At 39.7% G+C, this 18,450-nt stretch overlaps 1 protein-coding gene across 1 annotated transcript in view; it reads left to right on the top strand.

The window, feature by feature from the left end:
* Window positions 1-18,450, top strand: part of SHQ1 (SHQ1, H/ACA ribonucleoprotein assembly factor) — a 101,080-nt gene that overhangs the window by 5,697 nt on the left and 76,933 nt on the right. Inside the window, exons 5-6 of the mRNA XM_089519613.1 lie at window positions 2,325-2,437; window positions 3,313-3,443. Of these exons, the coding sequence (XP_089375739.1) occupies window positions 2,325-2,437; window positions 3,313-3,443 (244 nt within the window). The remainder of the gene's footprint in view (window positions 1-2,324; window positions 2,438-3,312; window positions 3,444-18,450) is intronic.

Raw genomic sequence — 18,450 nt, 5'->3', positions numbered from 1 at the left:
TTCTCTTAATAGTTTAGTTAGTTAATTTGTCCTTTGGTGCTAAATCAAGCATTTTTCTTGTTCTTGATGGCTTTTTTCAATTTTTTTCAAATTGCTTAACCTGAGGTTTTCTGTGAGATCAAATTGCATTCTTTCCCCTTCCCTAAAACACAACTGGAAAGAAAGAATGCCTATTAAGAAGTTGCTATATAACATTAAAGCAGCAGAAGTCCTTATGGCAGTGTTGTTGAAACAGCATGCAGCCAATGTGTAAACTATGATATCTGGATAATTCTGCAAGTGAATACACAATATCCATGAAACAGCTTTGTACCTTCATTTTTAAAAATGCGAAGAACAAAACTGCATGAGGCTGGGAACTATCTTTAGGCTGTTAAAAAGCACCTTTGGAATGATCTTCAAAATTTGAGATGTTGTAGAGACATCACCAGTGACTAAAGCAGCACAGTTACTTAGGAATAAACTCTGTTGAATACAGGGGAATGATCCAGATATTAGGAACTGATTTTCAACAAATATGGATAGGGTTGTACCATAGCCTTTTTGTGCCATATTCATGTAATGATTGTAAGGAGAGAACATCTGTTAATAATATATATGCTTAAAAAGGTATTGAGTGCAATCCACATTCATTTCTACTTACACAGATCCATTGAAATCATTAAAGCAAGTTATTGTGATTTAATTTCTACTGATTCAGTACATCTACAGATTGAGCCATTTTGGCATCTGTTTCCTGTCTCTGAGTTTCCAAAGGCAACACAGACTGCTGAAAATGCTAAGGAAAAAAAAAATATCTAGAAGATGCTGGAAGTCCACGTCTTGGTTTGAAAAATAGGCATTTTAAAATGTTACGTGCAACCCAGGGGAGGTGCAGAAGGCAGTGACAACAGCCTGTTAAATTGTGGCTCATGGAGACTTCCATGGGAGAGAATTCAATTTTTTTTTCTTTTGTTGAGTGCTCTGGGAGAGTCTGGCTGGTTAGGGGCAACAAAAAGAGCCAAGCAAGGCTAGATATGCCCATCCCTACTTCAGTCATCTCACTAGTTGTGGGATAAAGGACTTTAAAATGTTTGCTTATGCTTTGACTATCAAATGTAGACATTTGCAGTTTTACTAAATTAGTTAGCCAACATTCTGTTTTGCTTTGTTTTTTAATTATAGTAGCTAAGTGGAAGCCAAAGAAAACATTTTATTGTCATATGTATTTCAGGTTATCATGGACTTGCTACAAATGTGAACAAAGCCCCATGTTCTTGCCCCTTTAGTTCATGATGCCTAATGGAAGACTTTGTGTTGCCTAACTGGCTTGTGGAGAATATATTCAGTGGCATTCTCTGGTTTCAGCTAGTGTGTCCTTAAAGAAAAACAGTGAGGGATGCTTTGCTGCTGTATAATGAAGCTTGCAGGAAGAATAATTGTTTATAAACCCTCATAATCATATTGTTTGTCTAGGGTACTGCGAACTTTACATCTCTTTAAAAAGTTCATTTCTTTATCTGAACAAGAGGGTGCAGAAACATGTTTGTGTGAAGAATACAATATGTGAAACAAAAGGATAGTGTTAAATAAACCATGTAGCTCTTTCCATTGTGGAAGCAGTGGGGTTCCATAATGATTTCTATTGGGGCTTGTGCTTGCCTGCTGATTCATAAATAGTGCAAAGTTAAAGGTGAATAGAAGTGACTTAGTTTGTAGATTTGTTCTTCAAAGCAGACGATGAAGAACTCGCTAAGGAGCTTTCCCTCCAGGAGCAGCATGGTGGAAGAAAGAGACTGACTTGCCAGTAGCAAAAGTAGCAAAAGGTTTTAGCAGAACATGTTTATTTGTTAGAGATGATGTAGCAGTGGAGACTCTTTGCCTTTCCCAAACTTCACGTATTAAGCCAGGATATGATGACAGTTCAAAATGATTGTCTCAAAGTAAATCATGATTTGGTGCCTGAGATGAGCTCAAGCTTTCAAACTCGCAACAGTGATGTTAAGCAAATCTTGGGTTACTGTCACGTGTGAACTAGCCTTGAGGGGCAAGCATTTGCCCTCCTTTTTCCTCTGTCACCTGGCCTTCTCAGGATAAAGTCGAGCAGCGGAGGAGCCTTGCAGAGTGAGTGTTTACCGATCCTCCACATGGCCCTCTCCTCAGTAGAAGGCTGAGCAGCAGAGGAGCCTTGAAGTTGTTCTACATCCTTGCGGGCCACCCAAAATCCTTTGGCAGGCCACATGCGGCCCCCAGACCGTATGTTGTGCAGGCCTACTCTAGACCTTTAAAAATAGACTTTTTGCAGTCTTGCAGCTTTCTTACTGATTCTTTTGTTGACTTTACAGGATGAACTTAATGAAGTCATTGATATAAAAAATCCTGACTCAACAACTGCAGCTGAACGGAGAGAAAAACGGTTGGCAGCAGAGGCAGCCAAGTTTGATCCTGATCATTATCTGTAAGTTGTTATTGTGTGCCTTCAGATAATTTCCAAAGTATGACGACCTTAAGGCAACCCTATCATGGGGCTTTCTTGGCTAGATTTGTTCAGGGGATTGCCATTGTCTTTTTCTGAGACAGAGAGTTTGTGACTTATCCAGTGAGTTTCTATGTCTACATGAGTATTAGAACCCCATACAGAGATCTTGGATTTCAGCTCCCAGAATGCCAGACTATTGGCCAACATGGCTGAGGCTTCTGGGAGCTGAAGTTCAAAATCTCTTAAAGAGCACAGTTTGTGGACCACTGACCTAGTGGTTGGACTGTATGGGGTTCTAATACCCATGTAGACATAGAAACTCACTGGATAAGTCATAGGTTTTGGGGCCAAAATTATGGATTTTAATATGACTCATGGATAAATCGAGGGTAAAATTTAGGGGCATGTAACAAAGGATATAAAGAATGAAGCAAAGAATGTAAACGATAAAGCAAAGGAAAACTATGCCAAATAACTTATAAAATTCCAGGAGGCATAACTGTTTGTACTCACATTAAAGGCTACATGGATGAAAATGCAGGAGGGGTGGGTCAGTAGTTTCAAGTCAGATTATGACCTTTCCTATCACCAGGAGATGGTTCCTTTTTAAATAAGAGTTAAAGTGCAGTACTTATATTGACTCATGGATAAGTCGACTTGGTTTTTATGGGTCAATTTTTTTACTTCAATTTCTAGACTTAAACATGAGTATATACAGTATTTAGAGGTCATGCATCTGTAAATGTTTCAAGTCCTCACTTTGCATGCTGTTGGGAAGCCACTCAACATGATTACTTTGGCGATGTGTAATTAATATCAAATGGTATAACAGTTGAATATTTCTATTTGTCTAGAGCTGACTTTTTTGAAGATGAAGCTATTTGCCATTTATTGAAATACAAGCCTTGGTGGGCTGAAGTCTACAGAGCCAAGATGGATTCGCAAGAAGGCAATTCTTGGAATGAGAGCAATCAAATTGCACTTGGTATGATCATTTTTCTCTGCTTCCTATAAACATTTGTTCTCTGTATGGCTTGAGAGCCCAGTCCTCTGAGTGGGTATTTTCCAACACTTAACTTGCTGTTTGTTTTGAAAAAGGATTGCACAAATGCCTTACTGTTCCTTTGCAAAGGATTGTAAAAGGTTGCTTGAGGAAGATTGAGATATCTGTGTTAAACATTTTATATGATTTTTTAAAAAACAACACTTCTTCCACAACAGATGGCTCTTCAGCTCTTATTCTAGAATTCTTCCTTTAACTTCTTTTTGGAGGAGAATAAGTGATTAATTCTAACCAGTTTAGAGTGATCTCAAGTTTTTTTTTTTTTGCTTGGATAGGGTCCACCAAATGGACTTGCACATAATGTCACTGATTAAATTTACTCTCATTGGAAATTTTTCAAATTTAGGAAGAAACTTCCACAAAATTCTAGATCAAGCAATTTGGTAATGGATTATGTGAAGTCGAAGGCTTTCATGGCCGGCATCTATAGTTTTTTGTGGGTTTTTCGGGCTATGTGGCCATGTTGTAGAAGAGTTTCTTCCTGATGTTTCGCCAGCATCTGTGGCTGGCATCTTCAGAGAATGCTTGCCTGGAAAAAGTTGGTTATATATATACTGTGTGAGCCTGGGAATGCAGGAGTGATTTGCATGTGTATTATTCTGTGCTGATGGAAGGCCTCAGCCTGGGAGGCTAATGTAAAAGAGGATTAATGTCTGCTAATTGGTGATCATTATCTGCTGGGAAAGCCCCTGACTCTGAGTGGTTTCTTATTTGCATTTGCTGAGTCCTCATTTTGCTATTCCTAAGGACTGATAGACAAATTTTGCTCACAGCCCATTTCTGCCAAAAGGCAGATGTTTGGGGAACAATGGTGCCCCCCCCCCCCCCTTAGGGTGTCATCTAGTGTGGCCCACACATCCCTAGTGTTAAGTATTGTCTATATGGCATTCCAATCAGCAGTTTTGCTGCTTCGCTTTGCAGTAGTTGTATGTCTAATACAACAAAATCAATAACAAGAAAGAAATCTTGTTCTGGACTATAACAGTTGGACAATAAAACATCAGAGCTGGAGTGCTATCTATAAAGCAAAGTGTTGGAGTGTTAACATCTCCTAAAATGAGTGCTTTTCTTCAGGAGTCTAGCTCATCATTCTGGCAGTATAGAAAGTTTGGGGAGAGAAATAATTTCACTCTTTTCTGCTCCACTGAGTCCTTTTCATACTATTTTTTTTGATGACGCTGGAGGCTTCAAATATGGGGCTGTTTCTGAGCCCCGAGTCTATTCATTTATATCTGTCTTGTGGGGAGATATTTAGCTCTGTGCGGAGCAGATCTTTTGTTTTCCTTTCTGTATATAGCGCAGGAAGAGAGTTTCACAGACCTCATGGTTTGTAGTACTGTAATCAAAATACTCTTTCTGGGATACTTAATTTGATTTGTTGAGTGGCTTTAGGAGGCTAATTGTTGATTCTTCTTCTTCCTCTTCTCCCTACAATTCTGTATAGGGGAAGAAAGGAAAAAATGCATGAACATCGTTTGGAGATGTTTCATATCTAAGGGATTGTCTTTCTGTTAAAGAAACTGAACTAGATGAATTCTAAGACCTTCAAATAGTACAGTGGACCCTTAGTATCTGCTGGGGTTTGGTTCCAGGATCCTCCATGGATAACAAAATCCATGGATGCTCAAGTCCTATTAAATACAGTGGCATAGTAAAATGGTGTCCCTTATAAAATGGCAAAAACATTGTTTGCTTTTGAAATTTATATTATGTTTGCATGTTTTCAAGTCGTGGAGTGTTGAATCCGTGGATAAAAAAAATCTATGTATACAGAGGGCTCACTGCACTTAGTGTAGGTAAAAACTATAGATGGGCAATTGAGTTTAAAGACATTTTAGAAATACATGATATTGGTCTTCTCTGCAGTATCTTAACACTTTATAGTACAGTGAAATTGAGTCTAAAGCTGACTCATTTTATAAAAGGTGAAGCTCTTACTATAATGATGTAAGTGGTGAGGATTACCCTTCACAATAAGTTAACATTTCATTGATAGCATGTAATGCAGTAGCATAGGTGACATTTTGGTCTAGATACAGTTGCCCCTTTGTTTTCGGAGACTTGAAGTCTGCGGTTTCGATTATTCATGGAGGGGCGAGCCCCATTGGCTAAAATGGCATGCTTGCCCATGGTGTGCAGCTATTCAAGCCAATGGGGCTTGAATATATGCGAGTTTCCGTTTTCGCAGGCTCTCCTGTGAAAATGGAGGGGTGAGTGTATTTCTGACATTTTAAAAAAAATCATTATGGAGTGCCTTTAGCCTGACTGTTTTTCTTTTTTAGTGGCTGCTATGCACTATTAAAATTGCAGTGGAGAAATGCATGACATGATTGCATCTAGTAAAACAAAAATTTCTTTGTAATTCTTCCTTGATCCATTTTCAGTTTTTGCAGTTCTCTTTTTTGGAATATTGAGTGGTGCTTTGCACAGACTTTTTGGAAATGGATACTTAGGAAAATTTGCTTTTAAAAGAGATAATCAAGAACTTGTTGACTGAGACAAATTCTCAGTGCCCCCAAAAGATTCTTTCTTGGGCATATGTTCGGTCGCTATTGGGTGAAACTGGCTTTCGATATTCTTCATCATGTTCTAGGCCTGATTTTGATACTGAAGTTGCTGGGGCCATCCTACGGGTTATCCTCCACCGTGACAGAGGCAGAAAATGTGATCCTAATTTTTCTAGATCCATCAGTGTCTTTCAGTACCATCAGCTACGATACCTGCCTGAAGAAGCTGGTTGCTTCTATCATGTTAAGCTGGTCACTGATGATACTGCTATTCAGTGCTTCTACTTTTTTTATTGTTCTTTGCCTTCATGTTGTTTCCAACTTACGATGACCCTAAGACAGATGTATGACGGGGTTTTCTTGGCAAGAGCCTTCTCCTGAGGCCGAGAGCATGTGACTTACCCAAAGTCACCCTGTGGCCGATCTGGGAATCATGGCTGATCTGGGAATCAAGCCCTGGTCTCCAGGGTCATAGGTCTATATTGAAACCGCTATGCCACACTGGCTTCCTTAAGATGTACTGGTTCATATTATAGGTGGGAATCAGGCAGCCCTGCAGCTGTTGCTGGACTGCAACTTCCAGCATCCCTGGTCAGTATAACTAAAAGTGAGGATTTCTAGAATTTGCTTTATTAAGTAATATTCTATTGTTACTTTATCTTAGTTTTTAGATCATAAATTTTGTTGAGAACATTTTGTTACAGGGAAGTTTAGTGATAACTAGCATGCTGTCTCTCTCTGTGCTTGTGTGCACGTCTGAGTTAGGCAACTCAGGCCTAATGAATGATATATACCAACTAGGTAAATCAGGCCCCATTAATGTGCTATCGGTATGTAATAACTGGTATATAATATCACTACTTTAGCTGCTCAATCCTGATGTTGCATTGATAAAATTTTGTACTTCATATGAATCACCTTCTGTTTGAATTCTCGCTGATTATTCATTGGTAATCCCTGATTTGATCTGAAACCTACTGCTAATGCCTCACCTTGCCTGCCAGTTAACAATAGCGTGTAGCAGTTGTTACATAATTTGTTTTAAACCAGGTGGTTGAATATGGGCCATCTCCAAAAGATCATGGCTTTTATGTACTCAAGATACCCAAGATATGCAGATGTGTACAAGTTTGTAGATTAAAAGAATATGCTATTTTTTAAAAACAACAACCCTGCAGTTGCTAGGCAGCCATTTGCAAGCTTACAGAATATCACGGACAGTAGATCTAAGAGTTAGTGAGTGAGAGGATGGTGATGTGGAAAAAGAGGAAGAGTCTGAAGACTACAAAAGCAGATTGTTCAGATCTGCCAATTAAATTTGTAGCTGGAAGCAGTTTGGGATGCAGAATATCATGTTCAAAACAACAACAAAACCCTTGTGTGCCCTCTGCTGTTTAAATAAAGAATTAAGTAAGTTTTATGAGACCTGCTGTCCCCAAAGTACTATAAAGCACAAGACATGAAACTTGGAAGGGGAAAATGCTAACAGGGACACAGAAAAGGCAGAACTGCCCAACACATTCTTTGCCCCAGTTTTCTCACAAAGGGAAAATGGTACTCAACCTGAGGAAAGTGGAACAGAGGACACAGATAAAGAGGTAGTACAGAAATACCTGTTAATCTAAATGAATTCAGATCTCCAGGGCCAGATGAACAGGATATAAGTGTATTTAGAAAAACCTGGCAAATCTTAGAACCACTGGCAATAATCTTTGAGAATTCCTGGCGAAGTGGAGAGAGCCCAGCAGACTGGAGGAGGGCAAATGTCCTCATTTTCAAAAAGGGGAAGAAAAAGTGGACTCCAACAATTACCACCTGGTTAGTCTGACATCAATAGCAGGAAAGATTCCAGAGCAGATCATTAAACAGAAAGTGTGAACATTTAGAAGGGAATGCCGTTATCACAAAAGGTCAACATGGGTTTTTCAAAAACAAGTCATGGCAGATTAATCTGATCTCTCTCTCTCTCTCTTTGATAAAATTACCAGCTTGGTACATGAAGGGCATGCTATGAATAATTATAGCATATCTCAATTTCAGTAAGGCCTTCGACCAGATCTGCTACGATATTCTTGCAAACAAGCTAGTAAAATGTGGGCTAGAGAATGTGAATTTGTAATTGGCTGATGGACCAAACCCAAAGGGTTCTCATCGATTACTTCTCCTCATCCTCAAGAGAAGTCTGGCCTCACCTGGAATACTGTGTCCAGTTCAGGTCACCACAATTCAAAGAGGTTGTTGAGAAGCTGGAGTATGTCCAGAGGTAGGGTTGCCATAACCCGGCTGCAACCGGGATTTTTCCGGTTTTGGTGGCCCTGGGCCCCTCCCGTCCTGGGTGCCGCCAAAAACTGGGACAACCCCGGTTGCCACCCACCTCCTCCTCCTCCTCCGCCCCAGGCCACGCGGTGAATGGAAGAGGGGGAGGAGAAGAAGGAGGAGGACGAGGTGGTGAGTGAGTGGCCAGAGGCCTCAAGGTGGTTTTTTTTTGGGGGGGGGGTGCTTTTAATGCTAACAAGTCTCCCTTGTTTTGACAGTGATAGTGTGGTGGTGGTGGTGATGATGATGATGATGATGATGATGATGATGATGATAATAATATGAGTCAGTTTGAGAGGCATGCAGGCACTGTTTCAGAAGCTGAGAGAGTGTCACCTTCCAAAGTGTGTTTTGGGTGCTTTTAATGCTAACAAGTCTCCCTTGTTTTGACAGTGATAGTGTGGTGGTGATGATGATGATGATGATGATGATGATGATATGAGTCAGCTTGAGAGGCATGCACGCACTGTTTCTGAAGCCAAGAGAGTGTGACTTTCCAAAGTGCCTTTTTTGTGTGTTTTTGGTTCTTTAAGGGTGATATTGATATCAGCAAGCCTCTGAGGCATGGTCAATGTAAATTGCTGTGATTTTTACAAACTCATGCGCAGTGAAGAAAAACCAGAGTCCCTTGACCAAGTACACATTTCTGAGAAGTACACTTGGTGCAAGAACTGTGAAACCACCTTCACATGTTCAATATGCATAGCCATGTTAAACCCAAGGGGTTTGGTTATGGAATAAGCCTCTGATGCAAGAGGCCATGTTAATTAAAGCCGTATGAAATGCCCAAATGTGCTGTTGTGTGTGTTTTGGAATGGAGGTTGGGGGTGTTTGGCCAGAAAGGGAAGTACATTTCTGCCATCTGTCTAGAAATAATGCCCAATTGTCCTCCATTTTGATCATGCCTAAGAAACATGCATTTATATTAACATTTTAAAAAAAGCATCAATTTTTTCGCGTGTCCTCCATTTAAAAAAAATGTGCCCTACATTTGAAAATGCTGTCCTACATTTGTCCTACATTTGTCCCGTTTTGGAGGTCCTGACTTATGGCAACCCTATCCAGAGGAGATGAACAAAACGGTGAAGGGTCTGGAAACCATGCCCTATGAGGAGAGACTTAGGAAGCTGGGTATGTTTAGCCCGGAGAAGAGAAAGTTAGGTAATATGACAGCCCTGTTTAAATGTTTGAAAAGATGTCATTCTGAGGATGGAGCAAGCTTGTTTTCTGCTTCCTCAGAGAATAGGGCCCAGAACAATGGATGCAATCTACAGGAAGAGATTCCACCTCAACATTAGGAGGAACGTCCTGACAGTAAGAGCTGTTTAACAGTGGAACACACTCCCTCGGAATGTGGTGGAGTCTCCTTCCTTGGAGGTTTTTAAATAGAGGCTTGATGGCCATCTGTCAGGGATGCTTTGATTGTGATTTCCTGCATGGCAGGGGGGTTGGACTCTTTCAACTCTATTCTATAAAAGTCCATCTACCCATCCATTCAGGATATTTATTGTTGAACACTTACTTATAAGCTAGCCTGGAAACAAAAATAAAGTACCAGTATTTATTTTCATTTATTTACTGATTGGAACCTAGTATTATTTGCTGCAATTCTTTGTATTAACCTGTTTTTTCTTTTTTCTTGACTTTGCTTTTTTAATCTTTTGTAGTTACTTGAGGCTTTTGGGCAGAACATGTATGTTGTGTCACGCTCACCTATTCTGCTGTTTTTTACCTTTTGTATTCTGTATTGATTTTTAAGAGACTGTTACAGCCCTTTAATCTCCTGCTTTGTACCTCTTTGCTGCCTACTTCCTAATCCAGTAAGAAGTTTTTTTCAGAGGAAGCCAGTAGAAATACTGATATGGCCCAGGTGCCATCATTTTTGGCTTTGGGACCAAGTATCCTTCCAGTAGAGGGCACTTAGTTCCTTTAACCAATGCCCCCATATTTCCCTTCGTGACTGGATTGTGTAAAGCCAGTCAAAGGAATTCTCTGCATAAGCCGAACTAATTCCATAGCCTTCCCCATGGGTTGGGGGAGGTGTGGGCATTGCAGGGAGCTCTGTGCTACTGCTCAGGTTCCTGCAGGCTCCAGATGAAAGGGTTTTACATTTTTTAAAAGTCACGTTCGGCTTAGTTAACAGCTCATTTTTATTTGGTTTCACAATGTAGAATTATAAAACTCTGTTTCAGGCGAGAAGCTGTCTTCAAAAGCATAGGCAGCTGTGTACATTTAATATATCGTTTACATGCTCTGAGGTAATTTATTTTGTCTCTAGTAATCTATCTTGCTTACTAGCGATCAGTTTCCAATTTCCTTTTATAGGGGAAGAAAAATGATACTTAATTTTTCAAAAGGTCTGGTCTTTCCTTAAGCATCTAAGTGCCCAAATAAAATATTCACAAGTCTGGCTTTTATTTATTAGGTCCCTGAATTCAATGAAATTGTGAATGCCTTACGTTCTAGTATCTGTCATGGCAGTGACAGGGAGAAGAATTTTGCCAGGCTTCAAAAAGACATGACCACCATAATGGTGTGCTCCAGGCTGGCTTCCTCGTTGTGTACACTGCAGCTCACATTGTGGTTTAAGATGTACCGATGGAAGAGCCAGTGTTGTGTTTAGTTGCATGACTGATCCATCCCTCCACAAGAAAGATTACTGAGCCTTACTGTTCTTAATGTTTTGATATAGGCCAGTGGTTCCCAAACGTTGATCCTCCAGATGTTTTGGATTTTTAACTCCCAGAAGCCCTAACTAGCTTGGCCAACAGTCAAGTATTCTTGGAGCTGAAGTTCAAAACGTCCGGAGGACCAAATTTTGGGAACCACTGATACAGGCTGTTCACTTGTAATAAATTGATGGTTTAAGAAATAGGATTGGTCACTGCTGTTCATGCAGGGATGGGGAGTAGTGATTTTGAGGTTACTCTTTGTCCTACTCTGGAGTAAGATAGTTTTTTCTTAATGTTACTCTTACTGCCCAGCCCTAGGGAAAAGCCCCAGTTGCTTTGCAAGGCTGGCGTGTGTATCTCTCCCTCTTTGCCTCCCAGACCCTTCCCCAGTGCAATATAATAAACTTGTTTTTGTTGTTTGCATGTACAATATAATAACAGGAATAAGGAGTAACAAATATATTTTGTTACTCTTTATTCCTACTTCTACTCCTGTAAAAACCTCTTACTCCTTTATTCCTTATTCCTATTCCCCAGCCTTGCCTTCATGACCATTATCTCTGGTTCCATATTACTCCTTGTCGTTATATGTTTATATTATCCTCTGCCCACAGTTATAACAGATGTGGATGCTGAAAGGATTGAAGCCAAAGCATGGCTACTGAGCATCAGTATCAACATGTTTGCTTGAGAGAAGATTGAGGTTTTCAGGGATACAATAGGAAGAAAAATTCTAAGGGGGCATAATCCTTCCCCAAACTTAGCCCATGGAGGGCTGACCATGCTGTCTGCTGAAAAAATGAATAGAAAAACAGGTGGCAGGGAGAGGGGTAATGACTAATACTTGAAGAATTCTGTCTGAAACACTGAACAAGCACACTCATTTTAAGATGCTGAATGCTACAGTTTGTTGTTACATGTGTATTTGTGTTGGCACCCAGAACCATAAGATCTATGTTGAATCGGACTGAATTATGAAGTCTAACTTTTCTAGCCACATGTCAACAGCAAGAACACACACAGGGTTTGAGTACAGTAGATCCACCTGTTCATTTTCAAGTGGAATTGAGAAGAACTCTGCCTCTAATACTGGAGGTAAAATAATAAGCAGTGATAGCTACCTCCCTCATGAACATGCCTCATCTCCTCCTAAAGTTGGTGGCCATTACTGCATTTTGTGGTAGGAAATTTCTCAGTTTAACTACAGTTTATGGCAAGAAGCACTTCCTTTCACCTGTGAGGAATCTCCCATTGTTCAGCTTCAATGGATGGCCTTATTTTTTTGTATAATGAAAACAAGAAAAACCTCTGCCTAGTGTACACCATGAATGATTTTATATAGTTCTGTTATGCCCCCCCCCCCCCCATAACCATCATATTGTAGCCTTACTACATGGTTGGATTGGGGGTTTGCTGTAGCCTCTTGTTTTGACCTCCGCTCCCCCCCCCCCCCCAATTTCTGTACATTTTTCAACTTCCTATTATCCTTTGAGATTGTGGTGGCAATATGCATGTATATGAAGTTGACAGTTTTATTGTTTTAATGATACTTTTCCTAATAATCCCCAACATGGAATATTCCTTTTCTGTTGCAGAGATATATTGGACAGTGTTTATACAGAGCTAACCACAAATGCCTACTCTGGTCAGTTACCATCAGCTCAGATCACATCACTACAACTCTTAACTGTCCATTTTTGTTTCAACCTGAATGTGAGTGTGCTGGAACATCTGCCCACTTCTTTGGTGTCTCTACTAATTACAGCTTTCTGTTATGAAGATTGACATCCTGTTTTTTTATTAGTTACCAAATTTGCAAAGCAATTTAAACAATTTATATCCAAACAGGAAAAGTGGGCTATGATGCAGTTAGGATTACTAATGTTAGCTGTGTAAATTCTTCCTGCTAAGGTGTGATTTGTGGCACTTTACAAAATGGGTTTTTCTTTGGTAGCTTCATGTGTGGAGTACCTTAACCCTCCCCTGACTTTAAATATCTTCTATATTGGTATTTCATGAGTCTTTTAAATAGCACTTTATTCCAGCAAGCTTTTAGCTCTTTGAATTATCTTTTAGTTACTTCCTTGAGTTATTTTTATGGCCCACTGGGTGCCTTTGTTGCTTTTTTATCACCATTGTTTGCTAGATTTTGTCTACTGCTTTGACTGCCTTTGCTGGTCACAGAATAATAGAATCATTGTTGAAAATTGGGCTAGCAATCTTACTAGATTACTATACACAGTTTTTAATCTGCAATTACAGCCAGGGAAAAGTGGCTTTGGCAGTGGTCCCCAAAGTGCAGTTCGAGCATCCCTTTTCATTGAAAATCTGTCTTCCAGTTGCACCAGTTCATGGTGCAAAATGTCACTGCCAGGGCAATTCCAGTATTAGCAGTCACATGATGTCAATGCTCCCTTGCCATTCCCAAGCAAACTGATTCCCTTTATTTCCCCCCCTATTTTTTAAAACTTAAATCACAGTAGTAGTGCTCCAGAATTGCTTAAAAAAGTTAAAATAAAGATAAATTAAATGAAAAGTACAGTGAGCCTGTTCCATATATGGGCTTGTTATAGGCAACTTTCAGCTTATGCGGAAGCCACCCAGAGAATGGAAGAATGGAGCTCACACCAGTGGCTCACGAGCACGTGGTGAGCATGAGCTCCATTATATCTAATGGGGCTCGGGCATATAGTATGTGTTTTTTGCCTTATGCGGGGGGGTGGTGGTGGTCCGGAACGGATCCTCCATGTAAGGCAAGCACAGACTGAAAAAACACAAAAGGCATGCTGGATAGGTAGGGTTAAGAGGGAGTCTGGAAGAGAGTGTGATGGTAGCAGCAGTTCTAGTTGCACATTTGTAAAGGCATGCGATAATGGCTGCTCTGAAACCTATATCTTTTCATTTTTAAAAAACTGACACAGTTGCTGTGAGAACAGGGATTTTGTCCTTAGTGAAGATAAGTTATAGTCATTAAACATTACTTCATTCCCTAAAATGTGGCAAGCTTTGTTAGTATGAGGACTAGCAAGGCTTGGCTAGAAGCTGCATGAGTTATTCTGTAGGGTCACAGAGCATTTTATAGCCAATAATGAAAAGAGTAGCAGAGATTATCATCCTGCAGCTTGGAACAGGATATCACAAATGGTCTCAAAACATGTTGGTGAGCTTTCCTAGAGATTCAAGAAGCTTCAAGAAGTTACGGCATATGAAGCAGTAATCCTAAACAACTGGACTCAAAGCCAGCTTTAAATGCAATAAAGTTATTAGAAGCAGTTCATCATGACTATATCTCTGCAAGTGTACAAACATTTGAATTCAGAAGGATGGGGTCAAGTGAGCAAGTTTTAATTTTCATTTAATTTTGCAATTTGATAAGAACGTATGTTGGTTAGTTTTGGAAGGAACCAGTAGCAGTAATAATTTGGCTTTTTGGGAGTTTTTGCAAATATAATTTCGCAGTCTTATCAGTGAGGGATTGGATTTTCTAGAGCCAGTATCTGCATAAAATGAAAAACTTGCACTCAGTTTTGTCTTATTCTGGTGCCTTTATGTGCTCCAATAGGATGTGCTAAGAAATTTAAGCAAATCAAAATACAGATAAGTGCAGCCTTGTCAAATGCTGTTATGAAGGTGAAGATTATGTTTGTCCATTTTTTGGTATTTTTGTTACTGGTTAATTCAAAATGGTCTTAAAACAGTCAAAACAGTTTTGGTTAATGATTTTTAGTAAAGTTTCCGTTCAGGGTGATCAAAAACATTTTCTGCATCTAAGAGAGCCAAAACTGAGTATGTTGGATTGCTCACAATTATTAATAATGGAAAAGCTCTCCTAATACTATCTACCAAGCATCTATTATGTATAAAACAAGTTTGACATATATTCACATTGACCTATTATCTTATTCATTGTACCTTCTCATTGCTGTGAAATTTTTATAATCCTGGTTGAAAAGCAACATTTGGTGAGGTGGTATTTGAATTAGGTTTCTAAATTAAGACTCTTTTTATTCCATTTTGTGTACATTTTATGAGTCCTAACATATTTATTAAACAAGAATTATAATTATTATGCTAGTGAGTGTGTGTGCACGCACATGTGCGTGCATGCACACATACACACATACTGTTTATAATGTTCATCTTGCCCACAGTTGTACCCTTATCTTACAGCTAGTCCAAGGTTGCATTTGTCTCCTGCTCTCTTTGTTTGTTGTCTTTTCTATCTAGAAGTTGAAGGGAGAAGCCCAAGGATGTAGAGTTGGGAAGCTATCTGTATGTGAGCTTTTCTTGCTCCTCTGCTTAATATTCTCTTCCATTAAGTTTTCTGTAGCACTTTATACTTGGGCTCGCTCCTATCACACCCTAGTTGGTTCTGTGTGATGGAAATCTATGGTATTTGTGTGCCTTTCCCCACCCATTGCTGATATTTAAAGGGTGACTGGGTGCTTCCATGTCAACAGCTATGATCACTCTTGGGTTTTATTCCAGATTTTAAAGGAGTTATGCAAAGTACTGACCCTTTTTTGGATTTCGGGTTCAGCATTCAGGATAGATCCCTTAAAGTCTGGAATATTTCAAAGCAGACTTACTGCACCCCTGGCATGGAAGCTGCTAACTGGCATGCGTCCCAGGGAAGTTATGTATGGAGGACATATTGTCCCAGGATTGAAAGGTTCCCTATCGCTGTCTTATATTGGCTGCATGGGCAGAATCACAGAATAACAGAATCATAGAATTGGAAATACCACAAAGGCCATCCAGTCTAACCCCCTGCCATGCAAGAAAACACAATCAAAGCACACCTGACAAATGGCCATCCAGATTCTGTTAAAAAACCTCCAAAGAAGGTGATGCCACCATTCTCTGAGGCCACATGTTCCATTGTTGAACAGCTCTTGCCATCATGAGGTTCTTCCTAACGTTTAGGTGGAATCTCTTTTCCTGTAGTTTGAAACCATTGTTCTGGGTCCTATTTTCTGGAGCATCAGAAGACAAGCTTGGTCTATCCTCAGTCTGGCATCCCTTCAAATATTTAAACATGGCCATCATGTCACTCCTTAACCTTTTCCAGGTTAACATATCCAGCTCCCTAAGTCTCTCATCAAAGGGGATGGTTTGAAGACACTTCACCATTTTGGTTGTCCTCCTCTAGACATGCTCCAGCTTCTTAGCATCCTTCTTGAATAGGGTTACCATCATTCTCTTCCACAAAACTGGGACAAAAATATGCAAGACAGGATTGGGGCGGTTTATCAAATCCCTTGCCTATAAAAAGTCCCTCTCCACATACACACCATATTTTGATATTTAACATTGCATACAGTCAGCCCCCCTACTCCAGCCATGTCTTCAAAATATTCCAGATAGATAGATATATAGATATTCCCCAAAAGCAAACCATGATTTTGCTATTTTATAGAAGGGACTCCACTTGGCTGTGGGAGTCTGTATGATGAGACTTGAGCATCCACATATTTTGGGATCGGGGGGGGGGGGGGGTCAGGAGCCAAACCTCAATGGATACACTAAGAGCCCCTCACTGTATTTCAGTAGTTGTTGATTTATATATTGCCATCCATTTACATTCTGGGATTTAGGTTTCTTGCTTCTTCAGTCAGCCCAGCTGGTGGGGGGCATTATTCAAACCCTTCAATCCGGGATTTTCCTGGTTTTCTGGGACAAATGATAAGCCTGTTCCTGAATTGTGACCAGAACTGTTAGCTTAGTTGAGCTTTGATAGTATGCAACCCTTTTTGTATTTGTGTCTCAAGTGTCACTTTATAGATAGGAATTTTAATGTTTGGATTTAAATGATAGTTTAAAATTAACTTTGATCCAAAAATATTTTGCATGAGTGGAAAGGTATTTCCCATTGTGCAAGGCAGCGTTTCCAAATTCTGATTTTCCCAGCCTCCTGTTGTCCCTTTCTGCCATCATATAGTATCACAGAGGATGTTGTGACCCTAAAAGTTGGCTGTGGAAGCTTAAGAATGTGAAGCAGAAAGTGGGGGGAAGTGGAATTTTGTTCATCTAAGTCTGGATTTTAACCCAATATAGAGTCTTTCAAAATGAGATTTTGATAAGTGTGTTTTGCATACAGTATATCTCACACAGTTTTGCTCTAAGTACATTCAATAATTTGGGTGGCAAAGAGCTTCTTAATTTCTCTATCCCTTCTTCTGTCACTTTTCTTTTTCCCTAAAGGTGTATTGTGATTTCCTTGTGAAGAACTTTGTCGTGTATTACTCCTGATTCATATATTACTATTACTACTGCTGTTGATAATTCCTATTGATATTTTGCATCTAGCTCAAACTTGCTTTTTTTTTTAAAGAACAGGAAATATAGCTAGAAACAAATTGATTCTAGAATAATTTTGTTATAAACCTGGCAATTTTTATAGTGTTTTAACTTTGGGTAAGTCCCATCACCATCCAATCTGAAATTTGAAATGTGCCTAACCATCAAACATGTACACTTTTGACTTGCACGAAAAATAGCCACAGATTGTGTGTTCAGTGTAGAAACTTTATTATAATTTGTGTGACATATGGGCAAAATGGACTGCCCTGATAGAGCGGTGTGCCAGTGCCCCTTTCAGTGCCGGATTGGGGCAGCAGCAACTGCACGTTGTGGCCCTAATCTGGCTGTTTGCCACTCTAAAAGGAACCGGCAAAATGCCGCTCCTTTTTAGAGCAGTTTGCCGATTCTTTAGCGCAGTTCATTTAAACACTGCATCAAAGAAATGGTGTGATGCTGCCCGACATCCAGTCAGGCATGCGGCATGATGCTGGCATTGAGGAGGAGTTGGTATGGCCTGCGTGCTGTCATCACACCGCACTCCAGCCCGATGCTGGTGTTTAGTGCCGGTCTGTTTATCCCCATAGTTTATTAAATTATCAGATCTAAGCATATCCCCGGAGGAAAATCTATATGTTAAATAGACCAGTGATCCCCCTCCATGTGTGATCTGGACAAGTATTTCCCTCCCGCAAGCATTCTTGAATCAGAATATGCTTTCCATTAAGCACTCTGCTTGTCTCAGACAGGTTAAAACTGACCTAAGATTTAATTATTATTGCTACCTGTTTTGGGGTTGTTGTTTTTTTGTATTAGTAGAAACTGCATATAAATTTCCAATTTCTTAAGATAAGTGATACATAGGTCTTTTCTATCAGTTTTTGACAAAACTTTGCATTAGTCCTGCCAAGGGCAGACACAATGAAAGGAGTGTGATATTTCCTCCTCCTTTCAAAATCTCTTTATTTTGAGCTTAGTGTTCATATGGTGTACTTTTTTGTGTTTAAATCTATACAGACCATTTGTATTAAAAAAAATAGACCTGAGATTATATTAACTACTCAAAAGGAACAATCTTTGTTTGACATAGATTTCAGAATAGTTGACAGCTGTCAATATTTCTGTCAGTGAGGG

Source organism: Sceloporus occidentalis, unplaced genomic scaffold (genome assembly GCF_023333645.1).
Source record: "Sceloporus occidentalis isolate IW3139 unplaced genomic scaffold, rSceOcc1.0.p SCAF_1, whole genome shotgun sequence".
In the NCBI taxonomy this organism is placed as follows: Eukaryota; Metazoa; Chordata; class Lepidosauria; order Squamata; family Phrynosomatidae; genus Sceloporus; species Sceloporus occidentalis.
This window is presented reverse-complemented; position numbering and strand designations above follow the sequence as displayed.